An 18,595-nucleotide genomic window follows, 5' to 3' on the forward strand; every position below is an offset into this window, starting at 1 on the left:
TTTTCCTGAGTGGTTGCGTTTCTGTTCCGAGACGACATATGCTTTGGGAGCAAAGACCAGATTCGCATAATTCTCTAGTTAGTGGTGCAATGAGACGTGACCGATTTGAAACAATATTTTCAAGTTTGTATTTTGCTGACAATTCTAACTTGAACCACACGGACAAGTTTTCCCAGCTGCGACCTCTAACTAAGCGTCTGAATGACAGACGTATGAAATTTGTGCCAAATGAAATATACTTCAGCTTTGTGATGAGGCCATGATTCCCTATTTCGGTCGTGACGGGTGCAAACAGTTCATTCGGGGTAAGCCTATTCGGTTTTGGTATAAATTCTGGTGCGTCTAGGCTACATTTGCTGGTTTCAGCCTTATTAAGGAAAAAACCCGAATACTCAATACCAATAATATAGTGTATGTGCTTCAATTGTTTTGCAATTCACTGAGGCACTCACGACGCAGAATCCCGGTAAATACCGTTTTGTGTTTGACAACTTGTTTACAAGCATTGCACTCCTTGATAAACTTCATTCAATGGGCCACCAAGCAACTGGCATAGCGAGAAATGATCGCATAGACAAACCTCCTTTACTATATGATGATACCTCAAATAAAAAAGATTAAGGCACATTTGATTACCGAATTGATGGAAAAGGCAAAATTGTTTGTAGATGAAATGATAAAATTGTTGTAACTGTTGCATTTTCTGGTGCCGGTGTCAATCCTTTGCAAGAGTCAGTCGTTATTCTCAAAAGCAGAAGAAAGATACAAGTTACTCAGCCAAATTCAATCAAGGTCTATAATTAGTATATGGGAGGAGTGGACCGAGCTGATGAAAATATTGACAAGTATCAAGCATCAAACCGTGGGAAGAAATGGTACTCGAGCCCTCCAGTTATTCTGCTTTGAGCTGGCTCTACAAAATGCTTGGCTATTGCATGAAATAAACAATGTGAAGCAAATGGATCTTCTTGAATTTCGTCGCCGAGACACCTGTCACTTTACATATGGTAATTCTGCTCTGCCTGGTGGGAAAGGGAGACCATGAAATCTATGAATCGTAAACTTGACTCACGTCATGACGGCATGAATCATTAGAATGTAAAGCAGGGAAAGCAAACTCACTGTGTTCAATGCCACAAAAATACCACTTTTCAATGTAAAAACTGCAATGCATTCTTGCATGTTAAGTGTTCACCTGGATATCATTCTTAATAGTGAGTTAATAAAAGTCTGAATCAAATTTTTTGCATGCTATCAATGAGTACGTCGTAATAGTGGATTTGCCTAGTGTCCCATTTTTGGAACACCTCGTAATTAATAATTGGCAAGAAATACATTGTTTTTTTCTTTCAGATATTGTTTCCATACATATTTTTATCGATAATATGCAAAAAATCAGGGTAAAATTCGCATTTTTCAAACCTTCAGTATTAATGGGTAAAAGTTCAGAGGGTGATGTTTATTTCTCTACTATATGCATTTGGAATCGGGTATGCACTATGCAAGCTAATGATAAGTCTTTGTTGTGGCAAATGGAAGTGATGAGTGTACTTGTAAGGTACCTTATTTCTAGTGATTTCAAAGGTCTTGAACGTGCTTGTTCATGATTGCTTGTCCATTCCTTTGCAGGCGTCCCAATGTGATGAAGCAGAAGAATGCTTTTCCCCCCAATTTCATCCACTCAATTGACTCGAGCCACATGATGCTCACGTCATTGTGGTGCGAGAGAAAAGGCCTCACGTTTGTCTCTGTCCACGATTGCTACTGGACTCACCCATCGACTGTGGAGGTCATGAACAAGGTATATTCATTTGCTGAATTATTCTTTTATTTGAATGAATTTTATATTAGAATAGAATAAAAAATAATATTTGGTGGTGAATAGAGCCTAATATTAAGGATATTTAACTTGTTTATTCTGGGAAACTACGATATACATGAAAAGATATTAGCCAAAAAAATTGTTTTTTTTTTCTTTTTTGCTCTTCTCCATCACCGCTTCCACCATGGCATCCAACTTGCATAAATGGGGAATAAATTGAGAGTTCATATCTTTCACGAGATCAAAATTTCTTAATGTTTGGAGGGCTGAATACACTTCATTTTTATGTGGTGGAATTATTTCCTCACTTTCATCTTCGTCATCACTGCTGTCATAACTAGTCGCGGTTGCTGCTTCTTTAATACTGTTTGCTGCTTAGACACTCGTAAGGCACTGACTAAAGCCCTTCGCACACTCTCTCATGAATTTAGTTCAAGCCCATTCTGTACAATTCAGCGCTTCCAGGACAACCACAGTATTTTCTCCAACCTTTATATACTCCAACCTCCAACCTGTCTATAAAATGAAACTTTAAAATGAAAAATATGTCCTCCATCATTGAGTGACTTAATTCTCTTCCTTTCTCATATTTCCAAGTGTTGATTTGAAAAGTGCTGTCACGAGGTCTCCTATTAACCCGAAAGAATGTTGAAATTCGAGCATTTTTATGGACTTTTAACATTTTCTTGGAAAGATTCAATAATGTATTCAAATCATCAAGTTCCGAAACATCTAATGCTACGGAGATTTGTAGAATAGAATAGAATAATTTATTTGCCAAAGGATCAGAAAACAATGAGTAGGTACATCGATTCAGATATATGGCACGTCAATATAAAATGGTTGAACCATCACCAGTAATATGGTTATGTCTGCAATGGGTTAGATGTATCAAAAATTTAAAATATACATGAAATAATAGTAAAATCAAATACAATGGGAATGATCGTTAATACAAAAGACTTAAACATTAACAAGTTCTCATCACATAGAAATTCGTTAAATGAGTGGTATAATTTAGAGAGGAGAAATACCTTCAATTTATCCTTGCAAACCTTGTCTGAAGTTAAGCGTTTCATTTGTGAGGAAAGTTTGTTGTAGAGCTGAAGCGCCATATGTTTAGGCCCAATGGCAGATTTCCAAACGGAGCGTACAAACAGTTGGTGCAGATCATTGTTTCTTCTGGTGGAGTACTCGTGAACATCTGACTGAGTTGAGGTAATAACTATTTATGTTGTTTTTGGTGTGAAGTATGGTTAACAGTATGTACACACAGGGTAAAGGTAAAATTTTTGGCTTCTTGAACAGGGGTTGGTATGGGCTGTTGTAATTGGCATTAGATGTGATATTCTTTATGCTTCTTCTGAATATAGAACAATTTCAAGGCATTTGAGGACGATCCCCAAAAAATTATACTGTAAGAGATATGGGAGTAGAACAAGCCATAGTAAATATTGAGGAGAATGTCAGATGACACCGTGTAGCGCATGGATCTAACAAGAAAGCAGACAGAGCTAAGTTTGTTGGCCAAGAAACAGATATGGGTATCCCATGAGTCACAGTGGAGTTGTCATAGCACAGTCGCCTTAGCACAGTCATAGTGCAGTTGCCATAGCACAGTTTTTACTGTAATACTCTTTCCATGAATCAATAATTGAGTCTTGATGTGGCTATTGCATTCCCTGTATATCTTATTGAAAACAGGAAGCAGAATTAAATCAAGATAGGCCAATTAGCAGAGATATATACAGTAAAACTTTGATTTTACGCAGTTGGAGGGACCGAAATATGGGCACTGTGTAAAATCAAAGTGTGTAAAATCAAGAGTTGGTATTGAGGAGGAGTATAGTTTTCAGGATAACACTTGCTCATTATTGCTCGGAAAATGAAGCCTAATAATCTTATTTACTCAAAAGCAACACCACAGATGACGTGTTACCTTAAGAGAAACAACGTTGCATTCCTGAACAGTGTTTCCCATGGTTGAACAAAATGGTTGAAATGCCAGCATTTCTGGCTCTAAGATTACTTCTGTTACCCAGGAGAAATTTCGGAATGGTGATACTAAATGGTCGCAGAGAAGCTAATGTTCAAAAATATTCTCATTAAAAGCAGTTTTCAGGATATCCGTTTAACCACCTGCAGACAAACAAAGATTGGAGATTGAAAAAATGAGATACCTGAGGATAGTCATCCAAATTAACCCCATTAACAGGGAGCAAAATTTTGCTAATACATCACAAAGGCTTTACACCCTGTGGGCCTGGGTTCAAGTCCTGGCAGTAGCAGAGACTTATCAGAGTTGGCCCTATCCCTACTTGAGTCTAATGTGGAGGGCACTTCCAGTGCACCACTCTGTCCATCAGATGGGAAGTTAAGTCCTGGTCCCTTTTGAGCTTATCATTACAACCTGGCTAATTCCAACATAGGGTTCCTATCCCCCCAGCCCTTACTTCATGGCGCTAATGACCCCAGTTGCTGGTTACCTCCAAATAGCATAACATAGATAATACGGAGCACACAGGACCTGGGATATTCGGAAATTCAGATTTTTTCGGTGCTAAGATCACTTTTTTTAAGTGAGCTATTCAAATGACCGCGCAACTGCCGTCATGCCGAAAAATTTACCTTCTTTATAATTTATACGCATTAAAAAAGCATTTCCCCATGAAATTTTAGCATTAGTAGATTGACTCTACCGGGAATAGCTTCTCTGTCGGCATTCTTCCGCGAATTCAGCGCCGGGACCTTCGACTCACAAGCCGTGTGACTCAGCTTCACGTAATATTTTGCTTCCCCATATCTGATAACAACACCGGACACTTCTTGTATTTCGATTTAATGGTACTGAGCCATTCCTGAGTTTAAAGGGACTGCCTTATCACTCACGTCTTGAATTTGACTTCAATGATTACATGACGATTGACGACGCACAGTGGGCTGAAATCGAAAAAACCTGGCCAAAAATCAAAATATCGACTTTTTCATTTCGAACCGGGAATAGTACATCATCATTTTAGAATGTCCAGGGCATGTAAAACTGAAGTTAATTTTTGGTCAAAATTTTTTTTTTAATTTTTATAGCTCGCCAAAAATCAACAAAAATCTATGAAATCGTGAGTGCGCGATTTATACGAAAAAGTTCAAAGTTTGTTCCCCATGCAATGGAATACAGTTAATAATTCAGAGTTTTTGAGTATATTTATTGATAGTACAACTCTTTTAGTTAATTAAGAGCGGACTTTTGTTGTAGTCAATTGTTTTTTATTAACTTTATGATTTGTTAAAAATAACACTGTTTTTCGTTGATTTTTTTACCCAATGCTAGGATAAAAGTAGTTACCGCCGCTTGCCGCTCCTAAGATATTTACACCAGGAGTTAAACTGAAGTCTATATTATTAGACGGAAAAGAAAAATCTTGCTCCAACTTGCTCCCCTTCGATTTTTTCGTGGTAAAGCAAAATGATGTCGGGCGGTTGTCGCGCTCCATGACCCGCAATACACAGCGTAGACACTCGAGAACTTAGGATGACATGCGTCGTAGTCCGTTTGAGAGACTGGATTTTCCCTTAATTGTGAGTGCATCGTACTCAACTAAATGTAATTTGCGGTGTATTTATGGTTTGTACCCTCTTCTGACGATTATACCCCTGGGTCTTTCCACGGGAGCCGCGTGCGGATGGTAAAAAACCTAACGGTTCGCGCGCTCTCCAAGCCCTTTGTCCTCGGCGGCTACCCTTTATGCACCCAGATTTGCTCTTCTGCTATAAACACGTGCAAGTGTTTTCATTCTAAAAATTGGGTATTCCCAAAATATGCCGTCTATGCGATTGGCACGCTTTCTAGCCGAGTGCTCAGCATCAGTCTCCCTTCAGTATTCCTTGTTGAAGTGGGTGTCGAAGGACGTTCACAGTTTAGTTGCCCAGTTATGGATACAGCATTAGTGACTCGCCAATATTTACATAGTGTGATCTTGGAAAATAGAAGGGGGACCATCAAGCAGAAGGAATCATATTGGAGTTTTTACACAAAAAAATCTTTTTTGGGAGATAAGAAAATAAAAATATTGCTTGCGTCAATACTTTCGAAAGTGCACCAGAGTGAATAGTAGATTTCTGAAGTTGAATCATATTTATGAATGAATTAATGAAAAAAATTGTTCAAAACGCATTCCTGTCCAGATTGGGTCTTACTGTTGATCTACCAAAGGCAGGTTTTGGTACGACCAATGACGGCAATACTACGAGATGCTACTTCGTAAATCCAGCGCTATCAGCTGAAATTTCAGGTAAATTGTAATATTTCCTTCAGTGATATGATAAGAGATACACGAAGCAGTTTGTTCCAAAAATATTCTAATGTAAGCAATTGGAAGTTGAAATTGAAAATTGTCGAAATTAGATATTGATTTTAAATGCTATTAAATATATTGAAGTGGAAATAGTATTTTTACTCCAGGGAATTCACTTAGTCAACTTTATGGGTTTTCTCAATCGTTAATCAGTTAGGATTTTATTATTACGTGAGTGGCAAATTATTAGTAATCGACAATCATAATAGTACGCCATATACAATTTTCCTCCAGGAATTTCTGTAGACCTAATTACCCGCTTCTCGGTAATTTTGAGAGCTGTCTCGACTGGAATTCCGAGTAAATGATCAAATTTTCTCAGCTTATTGTCTTATAACAGCTAAAATCTATGTAAAACTCTATCCATGGTTTCATATGCCGCCAACTCTTCACAAAATTTAACTGCATGGAGCGTTAATTGTGAAAAATGCCATACTTCCCATTGGACAGCTTTCCGAAGAGGCGTTGGAAGCCCGACACAAGGATATAAGAGAATATCGCGAAAAATATACCAGTTTCTAGAATAGCCACAAACTATTAGCTTTACCGTAGGCTTCTGCTTAGGTTATATCCTTTCATTTCTTACTCTGCGGGGGTTCCCACTAAAGTAAAAAAATTACCAGAGGAGGAGAAAAATCTACTAGTGAATAGCGAAAATATTTTAGAATATGAGGAGTCTTCATCCTCTGACTCAGAATAGAATTAAATGTGGCACACCTTTGTTTTGAGAAATTTGCAATAAAATATTTGTCAATGGTATTAATTTTTATTATTACGTTTCAATGACCGAAATTTCAGGTTTAAAAGGCTCAATAGCAATTTTCAATCATCACATACCTCATGAGTAGCTACGAGATAGCTTAAACATAGATAAAAATGGAAGAAATTCTGTTTTTCCTTTGATATTCCCATATCAAAATTTCGACTTGCCCCTGGTAACTATGGTTCCCGCATAACTTTTCACTATTTTTAAATTTTATTGCCCTCCTAAACAATTTTCTGGACTAAATCATCCTAATTAAGTTTCATTTTGTCCATAAAATACCCAATTCGCAAAAATTTTCATTAATTTAGCAGTACTTTAGGCTACAGCGATTTTTGGCCAGCTTTTTTCTATTTCAGCCCACTGTGCGACGCGAGTTATTCTCAGAGGGCATTAACTCCCGTTCCGTTAAAACGCTTGCAACCTAGCGGAGTTAAGCTAATAGCTATTCAAGTTCCAACCATGTTTAATTTAAACCCTCTGGCAATGAGATACAAGTTGAGTCGGTTCTGATAAGCGCGCAGCGCAAGCAATTTTCCCTCGCCTCCATTTGTCCCGCAGATGTGGGGTTAGCCTGGGAATGAGACAATGCATGCTGCTTTTACCATCGTGTTGAATCACCATCGACTTACGTCCATACTAGAAGTACGACTATCCTTTTTGGATCACAATGGAAGCCAAAATTTTGGCACGGTAGTATTTTTAACGACTCATTTCGCCGTTATATTTCGCTGGGGCGACGGAAAACATAGCGTCGGCAAAATTCTAGAAAGCCTTGCGTTAGGGATAGATATTCCGTAGCTCATAATTCTGGATATTAACAGCGTCGATCAATAAGTCGAATGGTAAACGAAAGGTGATAATGTTAATATCTCCAGCGATCATGTCTTAATCAAAAGTAGTTACGCATACACAGCGATTGCCGTGTGTTTTAGGTTTCGATATCCTTCTTCGGCGAATTTGAACTAAGAGCGACATTCCCGTTCGTAATGGCGCCTGAAATGTTACTGAGAGGGCTCACGGGGAAGCAATAATTAGATTCGCGATGTTTTTAGTTTCACGCTCAACAGTGCGACGTCATTTCAACCGTTCCTGGATTCATTTTTGCAACTCATTGAGACGAAATAATAACCTAACTGCATATTGCTCTAGTCGGATTTTCAAAACAAGCCGAAAGACAACTGCGTAAAATCAAGATTAGCGACCTCTTAGGGGATGGGGTTATGCTGCGCAAAATCGAAAAACTGCGTAAATTCAAGAAAAGATGTAAAATCGAAGTTTCACCATTGCAATTCCCTATGCTTTCTGGCCGGACTTGAGTGCCGCTGCGTAAAAACGAGACTTGATGTAAAATCGAAGTGCGTAAAATCGAAGTTTTACTGTAGTTCCCTTTTTGGGTGTTTGAAGATTGGTTGCCTGATCCAATCAGGAAACCGCAAAGAGATAACAGTGGCCAAAACGACTACACTCATTCGAATGTTGACTAGTCTAAGGAAAGATAAACCATATTCCTAACAGACACTCACTGAATTTGTTACGTTCCACTTCCTTAATATGAACTAAGTTTATGGTACTAAAAATATTGCTATCGAAGCACTTAGGTTCTATGAGAAAAATTGACAAATCCTATTCTGCACATCAACGGGCACTCAACATAAAAACCACCAAAATTTACTTCAGTGCTATTTGTCTAGTTGCCACAAATATGCCTACCTCTATAGTTTTTGTTGATGAAGTTTCAGTACTAACGCCGTGGAGCACAATAAATGGCAATAAGATATGAAAATAAAAGAAATTTATTAAATACAAATATACTCATGATTATAAACATAAAAATGAAAGTCTTGTTAAGGCACGGCCACTCAATTCATTTGCCTCTTTGGCTTCCTTCCTGAAATTAAAAGGAAAAAACATTACATACTGATATCTAATAAAGTGTGACGTCAAAATTTGACTGTTTAAGTTTGTCTGAATTTAATTTTAGAGAAGTTGAGTACTTACCTCCAGCAGCAGAGTATAAATAAAGATATGTATTTTTTCAACTCTCTCGTGCTTCGCAAGGAGTAGATTGCGAGTCGTCGAAATCAATCGTGGAAAGTTGATTCATCGCGAACCACACGGATTTCAGCAAAATCGACGATATCACTTCACCCGCAAGAAAAATTCCCGGCTAAGTAGCTAATTTTGATATAATTGAAGTAAAGTTCACTTCTTCGTGTTCTTAGCGTCGATCTTACATCGACGTATCCATTGTACAGCGTAGAATTCAGAGCACGTAAACAACTAATGTTACAACCGGTTCAACACCAATGCCAACCAATGCTCTAACAAAGATGGCTGAGTATCGGCGGAAGTTGTTCTTTTGACCATACTTTACCAAAATAATAAGCAAGCTGGAGCTATGCATTGCCGCTGTGATGTCAACATAAATTTGTATATAATTTACGCATTCATATTCTCATGGAAATGATAGTTGATCGTTATATGAAATAATATAGGAAATAGTTTCTCCTGTCAATGACTAGTTTAAGTCCAGCCCTGTCGCAGTGGTTTGAGCCATAGTACAGATCCAGTCATGTTACCCAGCCCAGTCACAGTCCACTTTTAGCCACAGTACACTTCCAGTCATGTTTTCTAGCCCTGTCACAGTCCAGTTTGAGCTATAGTACAGTTCCAGTCCAGTTACCCAACCCAGTCACAGTCCAGTTTGAGCCATAGTACAGCTCCAGTCATGTTACCCAGCCCAGTCAAAGTGCAGTCTGAGCTCTAGCACAGTTCAAGCACAGTGATCCAGCACTGTTACAGTACAGTTATTCTCAAATTCTAGCTGCCATAGTACAGTCTAGTACAGAAAAGTGTACTGTGACTGTGCTAAACACAGGGTTTAGTCCAGTTACAGTGCAGATTTAGTGCAGTCGCAGCACAGATTTTTTTGTATGGGTAGATTCTAGGTAGTTGAGAAGCCTCTTGTAGAATACTTTTTCAAATACCTTCCCAAAAACATTAATAATGGATATAGGTTGATATGAATTAATGTCATTTCGATTGCCTTTGTTTTTGAAGAGAGGAATCACTTTAGAATGTTTTAGTGGCTCAGGGAATATACCAAGAGATAGAGAGCTATTAATGAGGAGAAGAAGTGGGGAGCAAATAAATTCGAAAGAAAGAGAGAGGATGAAGTTTGGTATTTCATCTAAACCAGAGCTGAATTTGGAGCCCAGGTCAAAGATTACTGTCTTGAGATCAGTGTCAGTGCATGGCGGAAGAAAAAGGGAGTTACAAGCCGTAGGGATGTGTAGAGCACCAGATGTGTTAGGTGATGAAGGAGGCAGAGCAAAGTGATCATTAAATTTATGGCACAGTAGAGTCACGTCAGTGGTAACCTCACCAGAAGGTTCAGTTAATTTTAATGGTGGTTTGCCGTGATTGTATTTGGAACTGTTAATAATATTCCAAATTTCTTTGCTCTTGTTATCTGCATTCAAAATCCTGCTGTTGTTAAAAGATCTTTTGGCATTATTAAGGAAAAATTGATATTGCTTTTTGGCAGCACTATAGGTAGCTTGTAAGGAGGGATTGGTACTAGATTGACTCGAAAGGTAGAGATCTCTCTTGTAGGCAGAATACTGACGTACTTCGTCATTAATCCATTTTTTCTGATTGTTGTTTTGATGAGCTCTCTTTGAGATTTTGGGGAAAGCAATGTTGAAGTAGTGAAGAAACTTATCATAGAAAGAGCTAAAGCTGCTACTGAAATTAGGGGATTTGAAAACATCATTCCATGTTTCAGTTTTGAGAAGGTTGAGGAAATATGTAGGATATATTCGCAGTGGAAAAGGTACGGCTTTTAAGTAGAGGAGGTGACGATGGAATTGTAGCAGTGAAAGTTGCAATCACAGGGTAGTGATCAGAAAAATCACATTCAATGACACTGGTTCTCACAGAAGCAGAGTCAAAGTTGGTAATAATAAGATCTAATAAGGTATCGGAGTGAGCAGTGAATCTGGTGGGGATATTGTTGAGAACGCTCAGATTGAAGGTTTGTAGAAGGTTACACAGTTGGTTTTTTCTTGAACCCTTGGAAGATAAATCGATATTTAGATCACCTGTAATTACTAAATACTGAGTAACTAAGTTTGCATTATAGATCTTATCAAGCAAGAGACCAAGTTTTTCCAAGAATGACTGAATGTTACCAGTCAGTGATCGATTGACATTGTTACCCTTCCCATGCTCAGTATCCAATTTGAATCAAAATCAAATAAATTTTATTGTCATTAGACCATTGAAATACACAATGTCTAACCATGAATGTAATTATTAAATAAATACATTTATCAGTTGAAATTACTCACAAAAATATTCAAGCATATAATAATTATTATACACAAAATACCTAAAACACCCTGTCAGCAAGTTGCATGGATGCAACGTCTTTGCTATTGAAAAACTTACAGAATGGATGTTGAACCAACCAGCATGCTCTTGTCCTTAGTATGAGAAGGAAGTCTGTTAAATATTTTGATATGCACATTCTCAAGGCATTAATTTAAAAATTGATTTAGGTAATTTTTGATAAGGAATAATAGGGATGTGGGAGTACTAAAAAATTTGAGTCGAGTTGTTGGTACTCAACTGGAGTGATTCGAGTAGTATTACGAATGCTGAGTCGAGTATGTAGTTTTGGTTACAGAGCTGTCGAGGCCAGTAAGTTCGGAAATCTGCCGACAGGAGGCGCTATGATAAAACTTGTGTGGTAATATCGTTTATGAAGTTGTTCTAACGCCTTGGCCAAGGAGTTTTAGCTTTTGTATTCGTAGCAGTCAACCACTGAAGTAGTCGCCATGGGTGCCTAATACCTTTATGTCAGCTGCAGCATCTGACCATCTTCGGAGTAATAGGAGTGGACCACAGCACAGCTCATACTTTCTTATCCCATACTTTTGTACCCTAACAAACTTTCTTCACTCAAACGCCGAGGGAATACGTAAAAACTGTTAGGATATCTATGGGAAAAATGCTACTTTTACGTTTCAGCGGGCAGTGCCAGTTTTTCCCGGTGTTTGACATCAGATCTTTTAGCCTTTTTGAGCACTAAGTACGTCCAATGTTCATTTTTGTTTATTCCTTTGTTGCATTTAGTTTCCCTCTTGAACTAACAGAGAATAGAGCCTATGGTTGATTAAACGAAGTAAGGAATAAAGAAAACTTCTTTTTCTGAAGCTATCTAAGCTCTTTATGAAGATATTTATTTACAAAGCTAAAGGTAAGTTCTATAGTTCGTTCGCTTCATCCACTAAAATTCCAATGATATTCAGGATCCATATAAATCGTTGGTATAACTTTTAATAAAACTTCCCAAGGTTCCCAAACCTTGCAACTTTGGAAAGAAAGTGCTTGTTCAGCTGCACAAATGTGTTTCGGAAGACATTTTTCACTAGGCAGTAATATTTTAATGTGGGGACGTCAATCGTAGGTATACGTACGTATACAATCTTATTTACAATTGTACAAATATCTTTCTTGAAGGTTCTTCTGAGCAGTTGGGATACATACATTGACGACATATTACTAGAGGTTAATTCATTTTAATTGTGCTTATGGAACTGTTTAAGACACATTTATTTTTATTCATCTCCTAATTATGACTTGATTACCACCAACGCTCCTCGTTATCTTTCCTTTTTTTACATCAAATTAAGCATTCGACATAGAAAATTCGCAAGGGGATTGAAAAAAATGAGAATATGTTGGAGCATGCATTGCTGTATTGCGTAGTTCAAGAATTACACCACTCGACTCGATATTCGAGAGTAGTTTTCAACTCGACTCGATACTCGCGACTAGAGATCAAAAAGCACTACTCGCACATCCCTAAGGTGTGTATATATAATATATATATATATATGTTTTGTTTACTCCATGTATTATAGATATGAATTTTGTTTCTAAAATTTAGAGGGGGCAAATTATTTTTCGTACAAATTAAGAAACAGATGTATTGATTGATCACAGTAATAATTTTGACATTGATAAAAAGTGGTTTTCAATGTTCTCTGTAGGAGGAATCAGTCATTATTTTTACGCACCTGTTTTGCCAAAGCAAAATGTCCTCTACATGAGTGGAAATACCCCACATGTAACTCCATGAAGGAGGGTGCTGTAATGCTCCCTCTCCCACCCCCAAATTACACTTTGTGCCTGGAGAAACATATATTTATGTACATGAAGAAAAAAAATCCTTCTGAATTCGTCCCACACGAGATCTATGGGGCAAACCTACGGCATGTGACACGGAGTGCAAGAATAGTGGGCCTCTTGAAGAGAGACTGAGCGGGTGGTGGGTTGCACAATTTTTCATGCTCCCTAGTTTTACCTGGGTAGAGGGTAGAGAAGAATGTGGCAGGGGGTGATGAGGACTCTTGCCCCCTCGACCCTTGAGTGGATGAAACTCACACACACACACACACACACACGCACTGGCCCATTTATTTTACCACACATGGTTATTAGTACCTATGTCAGAAACTGGCATGTTTTTACAAAATATCATAACCCTTTTGCAACTACTCAAGGATAAATGAATGAAATGAATTGATGAAACATTTATGGCTAAACCTTCAATTTAATAATCTTCCTCACTCACTCTTGTGCACACTGTCTCATCCATGGGCCGAGTGTTGAGGGGATGGGGTAAGGGTATGGTCAGGTCAATGGATGGTGAGAAAAAATCTAGCCAGGAGCACACAGTGTAATGGGGCCAACCATTACAGTGCTTAGAAAGAAAGAGAGATAAGATTATCTGAGATAGTTGTTTGGCGCACAGTTTTTGAGATTTTGTTACAAAATAAATTACTCTTGATAGCTTTCCAACCATATATTTTGTGTGTTTTTCCCATCTTCCCAAATGAGTTGACAGTCAACCTGATTTAAACCCATTGTAATCAATTTTATGTGGGCATATTTGTTCCTTTTGCTCGTTACTCGTTACTCTAGTTATGATTAAATTGTATTTTTCCTTCAATTATTGATTTAGTCTTACAACTGGCATATTTGGCATTTTGAATGAGAAAACTCAGCTGTGTATTGGCCTTCTTTGTCTTGCAGATTTGTCGAGAGCAGTTTGTTGCCCTCCACTCAGAGCCTATCCTTGAGGATCTCTCTTCATTTTTGGTCCAGAATTATGGTTACCCAGAAGAGTGAGTCTGTGAATGTTATTTAATGATCAATATTTAGCTGCTCATGGGTTTTAAATCCAAAATTTGATGGTCTGAATCATAAGTCTTTTGTTTTCATTGAATTGGAGTCTAAAATCCAAATCGTTTTCTTCAACAATACAGTAGACTCTCGTTATTACGAAGTTCGTGGCCCCGCAAAACCTGAGGCTCTTAATAATGAAGTTCGTATGAACGTTTCTTTTAGGAATCATCAGAAAAAAAACAGTAGTTAATAAATGCAATTAAATTATGCTGAAATATGTATACAAACAGGAAAATTCATTTCAGTTTCTCAACAGAAGAATGCAGCACGACGCAATCGAGGGTTGATATCTTCCCGAATACAGGAAGTCCGATACATGAACTGGATGCGTCCCAATACCTTGTTCATAAGTTCATAAACCTTCGGTCCGGCCGCCGAGAGTTGTCCGATGTTAGGCAGAATGGTCTAGGCCGGGAAGGGGGAGAGGTTGCCAGGTAAGAAAGGGAAACGCCTACAAAGGATTCCGTGAAGAAAGGAGCCGGAAGGGACGACGAGCGTGAAGGACCCAGAGGAAGAATCACCTGGTTTGGTGATTCGAAGAAAGGGCTTGTTTGGGTGGATCAGGCTTATTTCAGTGCTCTTTATGCATTTGACAACGTTGTATGACTAGGCCAGGGTGCGTTTGGGGGACAGCGATTGGCTGTAAACCATGCTGGCATAAGGTTATCTGCCCCTCCTATTGTGCTGTCATCGGGCAACTCTCGCCGGCCGGACTGTATGAAAGGAATTAACAAGTACAGTTATCCTGCAAAATTCAATGCTGCATCATAATCGTGCTCGAATTCAAAATATTATGAACTGATCTAGCTGGGCATGCGACGCAGCTGGAGCCGAAAAAAAAATCGCTCCTCGCAGTAAGGAGGAACGGGCAAATTGCTGAACAGTTCCAAAATTCACACCGGATTCAATGATACTTTGTTCAGATTGTGCCCACAGTGAGAGTTCCTCTACGCCACACCGCATAGCATCGGCCAAATCGAAAGGTGCCAAATTCGAAATTTGAAAATTTTGAATGCTCGTATCTCAGAAAATTCGTAAACCAAATGTGCGAAGGAAGAGGACTAACTGTATGTCCAATTTACGAGCGGTTATGAGTGGGTCACCATGACTCCACAGGAATGAAGTTTATTATATGATGTTGCATGTACATTGAATAAAGAACCATAATTGACGCTCTTGGGCACAGCACACAAGAACTTAAATGTGGTGTGATTATTAAAACTTAGCGTAGTGAATATCCACCTAAATGCCTTGGCTTATGCGTGGAATGTCGTAATAAAGTTCATTTTATAACCACCGGGACCGAGACTGAGGTTCGTAATTTCGTAAAAATGAAAATTTCGGAATAATGTTTCTTTTACTGTAGCTAGGATAGGCCTTTTTGTCAGGACCAACTATTTGCTTTGTAACAACAAGAACTTCGTGATAACCATGTTCAAATTAATGAGAGTCTACTGTAAATAGTACATAATTAGGCTTGATTTTTGCAAATGCAGATTTCTGTGGTTTTTGAACAATTTTGGTTTTTACTCAATTTTTAGGGTTTTTGGCTATTATGACAACTTTTTCCACAATTTGGAATGGTATTTTGGTTAATTTCAAACCAGCAATAAGCACTTTTTTTTACCAATTCCTCAACATACGCAAGTTCAAACCACAGATTAAAAGATAAAATTCTCCTCTTGCCATATTATGTCATCCTAACATTCCCCATAAAATAATAATAACTCACTATGGGCACAATTCCATAGCTACTGCTGTGGCATCTGGAAGCTCACTCCCAGCGCCCACTTGCTCCTATGTGGTTCCCTTGCAGAGCAGGAAAGGGAAAACATGCTAGGGAAGCTATACGAGTGGTCGCATGTACAACCCATCATGTCTGTATAACAAGATGATCACGATGAGCATCTTGTTGGTTTACTCTGCTTTTACTTCACCCAGCAAGAGAATTATCCATCCTTATGGGCAAAACGTATAACTTTCTGGTTATGTTTTTCTTTTGCTACTCCGCAGAGTGCTGAAATTTCTGCAAACAAAGCTGTGTATCCGATTGGAAAAGTGAGCTTGAATTGTAAGAATGTAAGTCCAGAATATCATATTGCAACATAAGAGGAAACCAAATATACGTGTGTCGTGTTGCGACCCGGACATAACAAAAATCAGAGGAGGCTTCCGTGTGAAAAAATGGCTAAACACCACATGTCGCATAGGCATAAAGCAGTTACCTCGCATAAAAATAAAATTTTCAGTGAAAATCGTGGAAATAATGGGGAATTGCAGGCTTCTCTCAAAGAATAAGTAAAAAGGAATGATGAAAAAGAAGTGAAGCATATTCAGACTCAATGTTGGGACCTCCCAAGCCATGAGACACCATTACCACTACTAATGGAATGTGACAGGATACATCCTGGGGCCGTTCTCAAGTGAATTCATTTTACCTGTTTATGTTTAAATGTTATTTTTGTGCCCATGTGGGGGGGAGATGATACTGGCATGTAGAAGAAATAAGTTTCTTTTCAAAGTCAGTTAATGTTATGGTTTAGACTGAATTGGTGAAAATAATTTCCTTGTCTTTTAATGTATTCCGTAGAAGTACCTGTTGTAAATTTAATGCCCTAAGGCCAAATTTACTGAGCATCGTGTGAGGCTGAGAAAAACATGAAAAAAATACCATTGTGGTCCTTTTTCTTCTTTAACTGTGGATTATATGTATTACCTCATACATATTAACGTAGTGTAAGGACTGAGTAAATAATTGAAAAATATAAATCGCACAGAAATACATATATTCAGTATTTTGTTAATCGTTTAAGTGCTAAGCTTAATAGAAAGGCCCAGGTTCGAAGGCACGGTGAGATGACAAGTCGGACGTCTGGTTTTAACACCTTTTATTCACAGAGCAGAAGTACATTCAATCCCTCGGACACACAGTGCAAGACTCCCCGTGCATTCGCCCTCCAAGAAGCTGCCTCCAGTGTCGCGTCCGTCCCATGACCCTCTTGGCGTCTTCCTAGCTGGACATGGCCGCATGAGTTTGCACCTTCCCACGCCAAGATGCTGCGAACGTGTTAAACGGCATAGAGTTTTGGAGAAATCCGCAGAGACCGATCCCACACCAAGGTGTATATACAAGGTTTCAAATACTCGGCCCAACGTGACTCGGCGTCTAGTTCTTCTGTTACCCCGAGAGCAGAACCGAGGTGACACACAAAACAGCAAGCAACACCCTTGCACTCGTAAAGATTTTTCAATTGTGAAGCCACAGATAAATCTTAAAGGCACCTTAGTACGGCTAGTGTACTGATGTATAATTAATAAAAAAACAGTTTAGTGCGCATTGAAAAAAGGAAATGAGCTCCATAGAAGTGGTCTCTCTAGAGGGATATTTATTTTTCCTAAATACATGAGTTACTATTGAGGAGTCTTGTGATAGTTCATAGCTTGGCAAACTTGAAGTGATCATTTTCGCTGAATTGGCCATGGCATTCATTTGGCCTCCCAGTCCTTAGGGCAATTATGCATTAGCACAGAATTCCCTTTGTTTCCTTCCCAGATCTTTCCTTTGCAGCGTGGGAAAAAATTTTTTGTTTGAGTAATTGGTGGGGGGTGCCACCTCATCATAACAATCATAGGTCAAAACTTCCTCCTTGGTGGGCTTGAATTCTCTTTTAGATCGGAAGGGGAGTAGGCCCTCGCTGGGAGTGTTTGTCGTTCTTGACTGTGTGGCTGCAATTTGGTGGCATTGGCCATTCAGTGTTAATTTGGGACTTGGGAAAATTTAATGATCCTATGAGGTAAGAAATTTCTGTCTGGAACTGAGGAATTCAAAAGCATTGCAACAAATTGAGTGGTGCCATTTTCACCAAAGTTCGGAAATGGAGTTTTGGTATTTTCTGTTGTACCAGAAAGACGGAAATTGATGATCATTCCCACCTTCCGCAGTGTCTTTATCACTACATCATTTAAGGGAAATTTATATGGTATATGTGAAATGCTTAATGCTACACATATTGTGCAGCTCATGCTGGATAAAAAATCCACCTCCAGACTTCAATTTACTTTCTGTTGTAAATTGACCAATCTGTCTAGGTATATTTTCTTGCACAATAAAAAGTACCATAACCTTTTATTGTGTACAATGGATTTTCGCAAAGTAAAGCCTGAAACGATGGAGTTTATATTTTCTTACCATTCATGATGTAGTGTTATGATGATGCATAAATAACGTAAATTATATAGAATATATGCCACAGCATCACTGCTAATTATGCCTCTGCATATTACAATAAAGTTTGATTTTGTGACGCTAGAAGACTGTTCCATTCCAGTGCAATGACTTTAAAAATTTGCAATTGGACACATGAGTTGGCATAATGGTAAAGCTGCGAGATATCCATG

The 18,595-nt window shown here is 38.5% G+C and overlaps 1 protein-coding gene across 4 annotated transcripts in view; it reads left to right on the forward strand.

Annotated features, from left to right (window-relative positions):
- The window catches only part of LOC124171687 (DNA-directed RNA polymerase, mitochondrial-like), a 343,150-nt gene that overhangs the window by 312,760 nt on the left and 11,795 nt on the right, over positions 1–18,595 (forward strand). For 2 of the 4 annotated variants that reach the window (XM_046550928.1, XM_046550930.1), the window contains 2 exons: positions 1,630–1,801; positions 14,045–14,136. In XM_046550928.1, the coding sequence (XP_046406884.1) occupies positions 1,630–1,801; positions 14,045–14,136 (264 nt within the window). Of the gene's footprint in view, positions 1–1,629; positions 1,802–14,044; positions 14,137–16,210; positions 16,277–18,595 lie in introns of all 4 variants that reach the window. The other 2 variants (XM_046550929.1, XM_046550931.1) reach the window with 2 other exon arrangements.

Source organism: Ischnura elegans, chromosome X, assembly GCF_921293095.1.
Source record: "Ischnura elegans chromosome X, ioIscEleg1.1, whole genome shotgun sequence".
In the NCBI taxonomy this organism is placed as follows: Eukaryota; Metazoa; Arthropoda; class Insecta; order Odonata; family Coenagrionidae; genus Ischnura; species Ischnura elegans.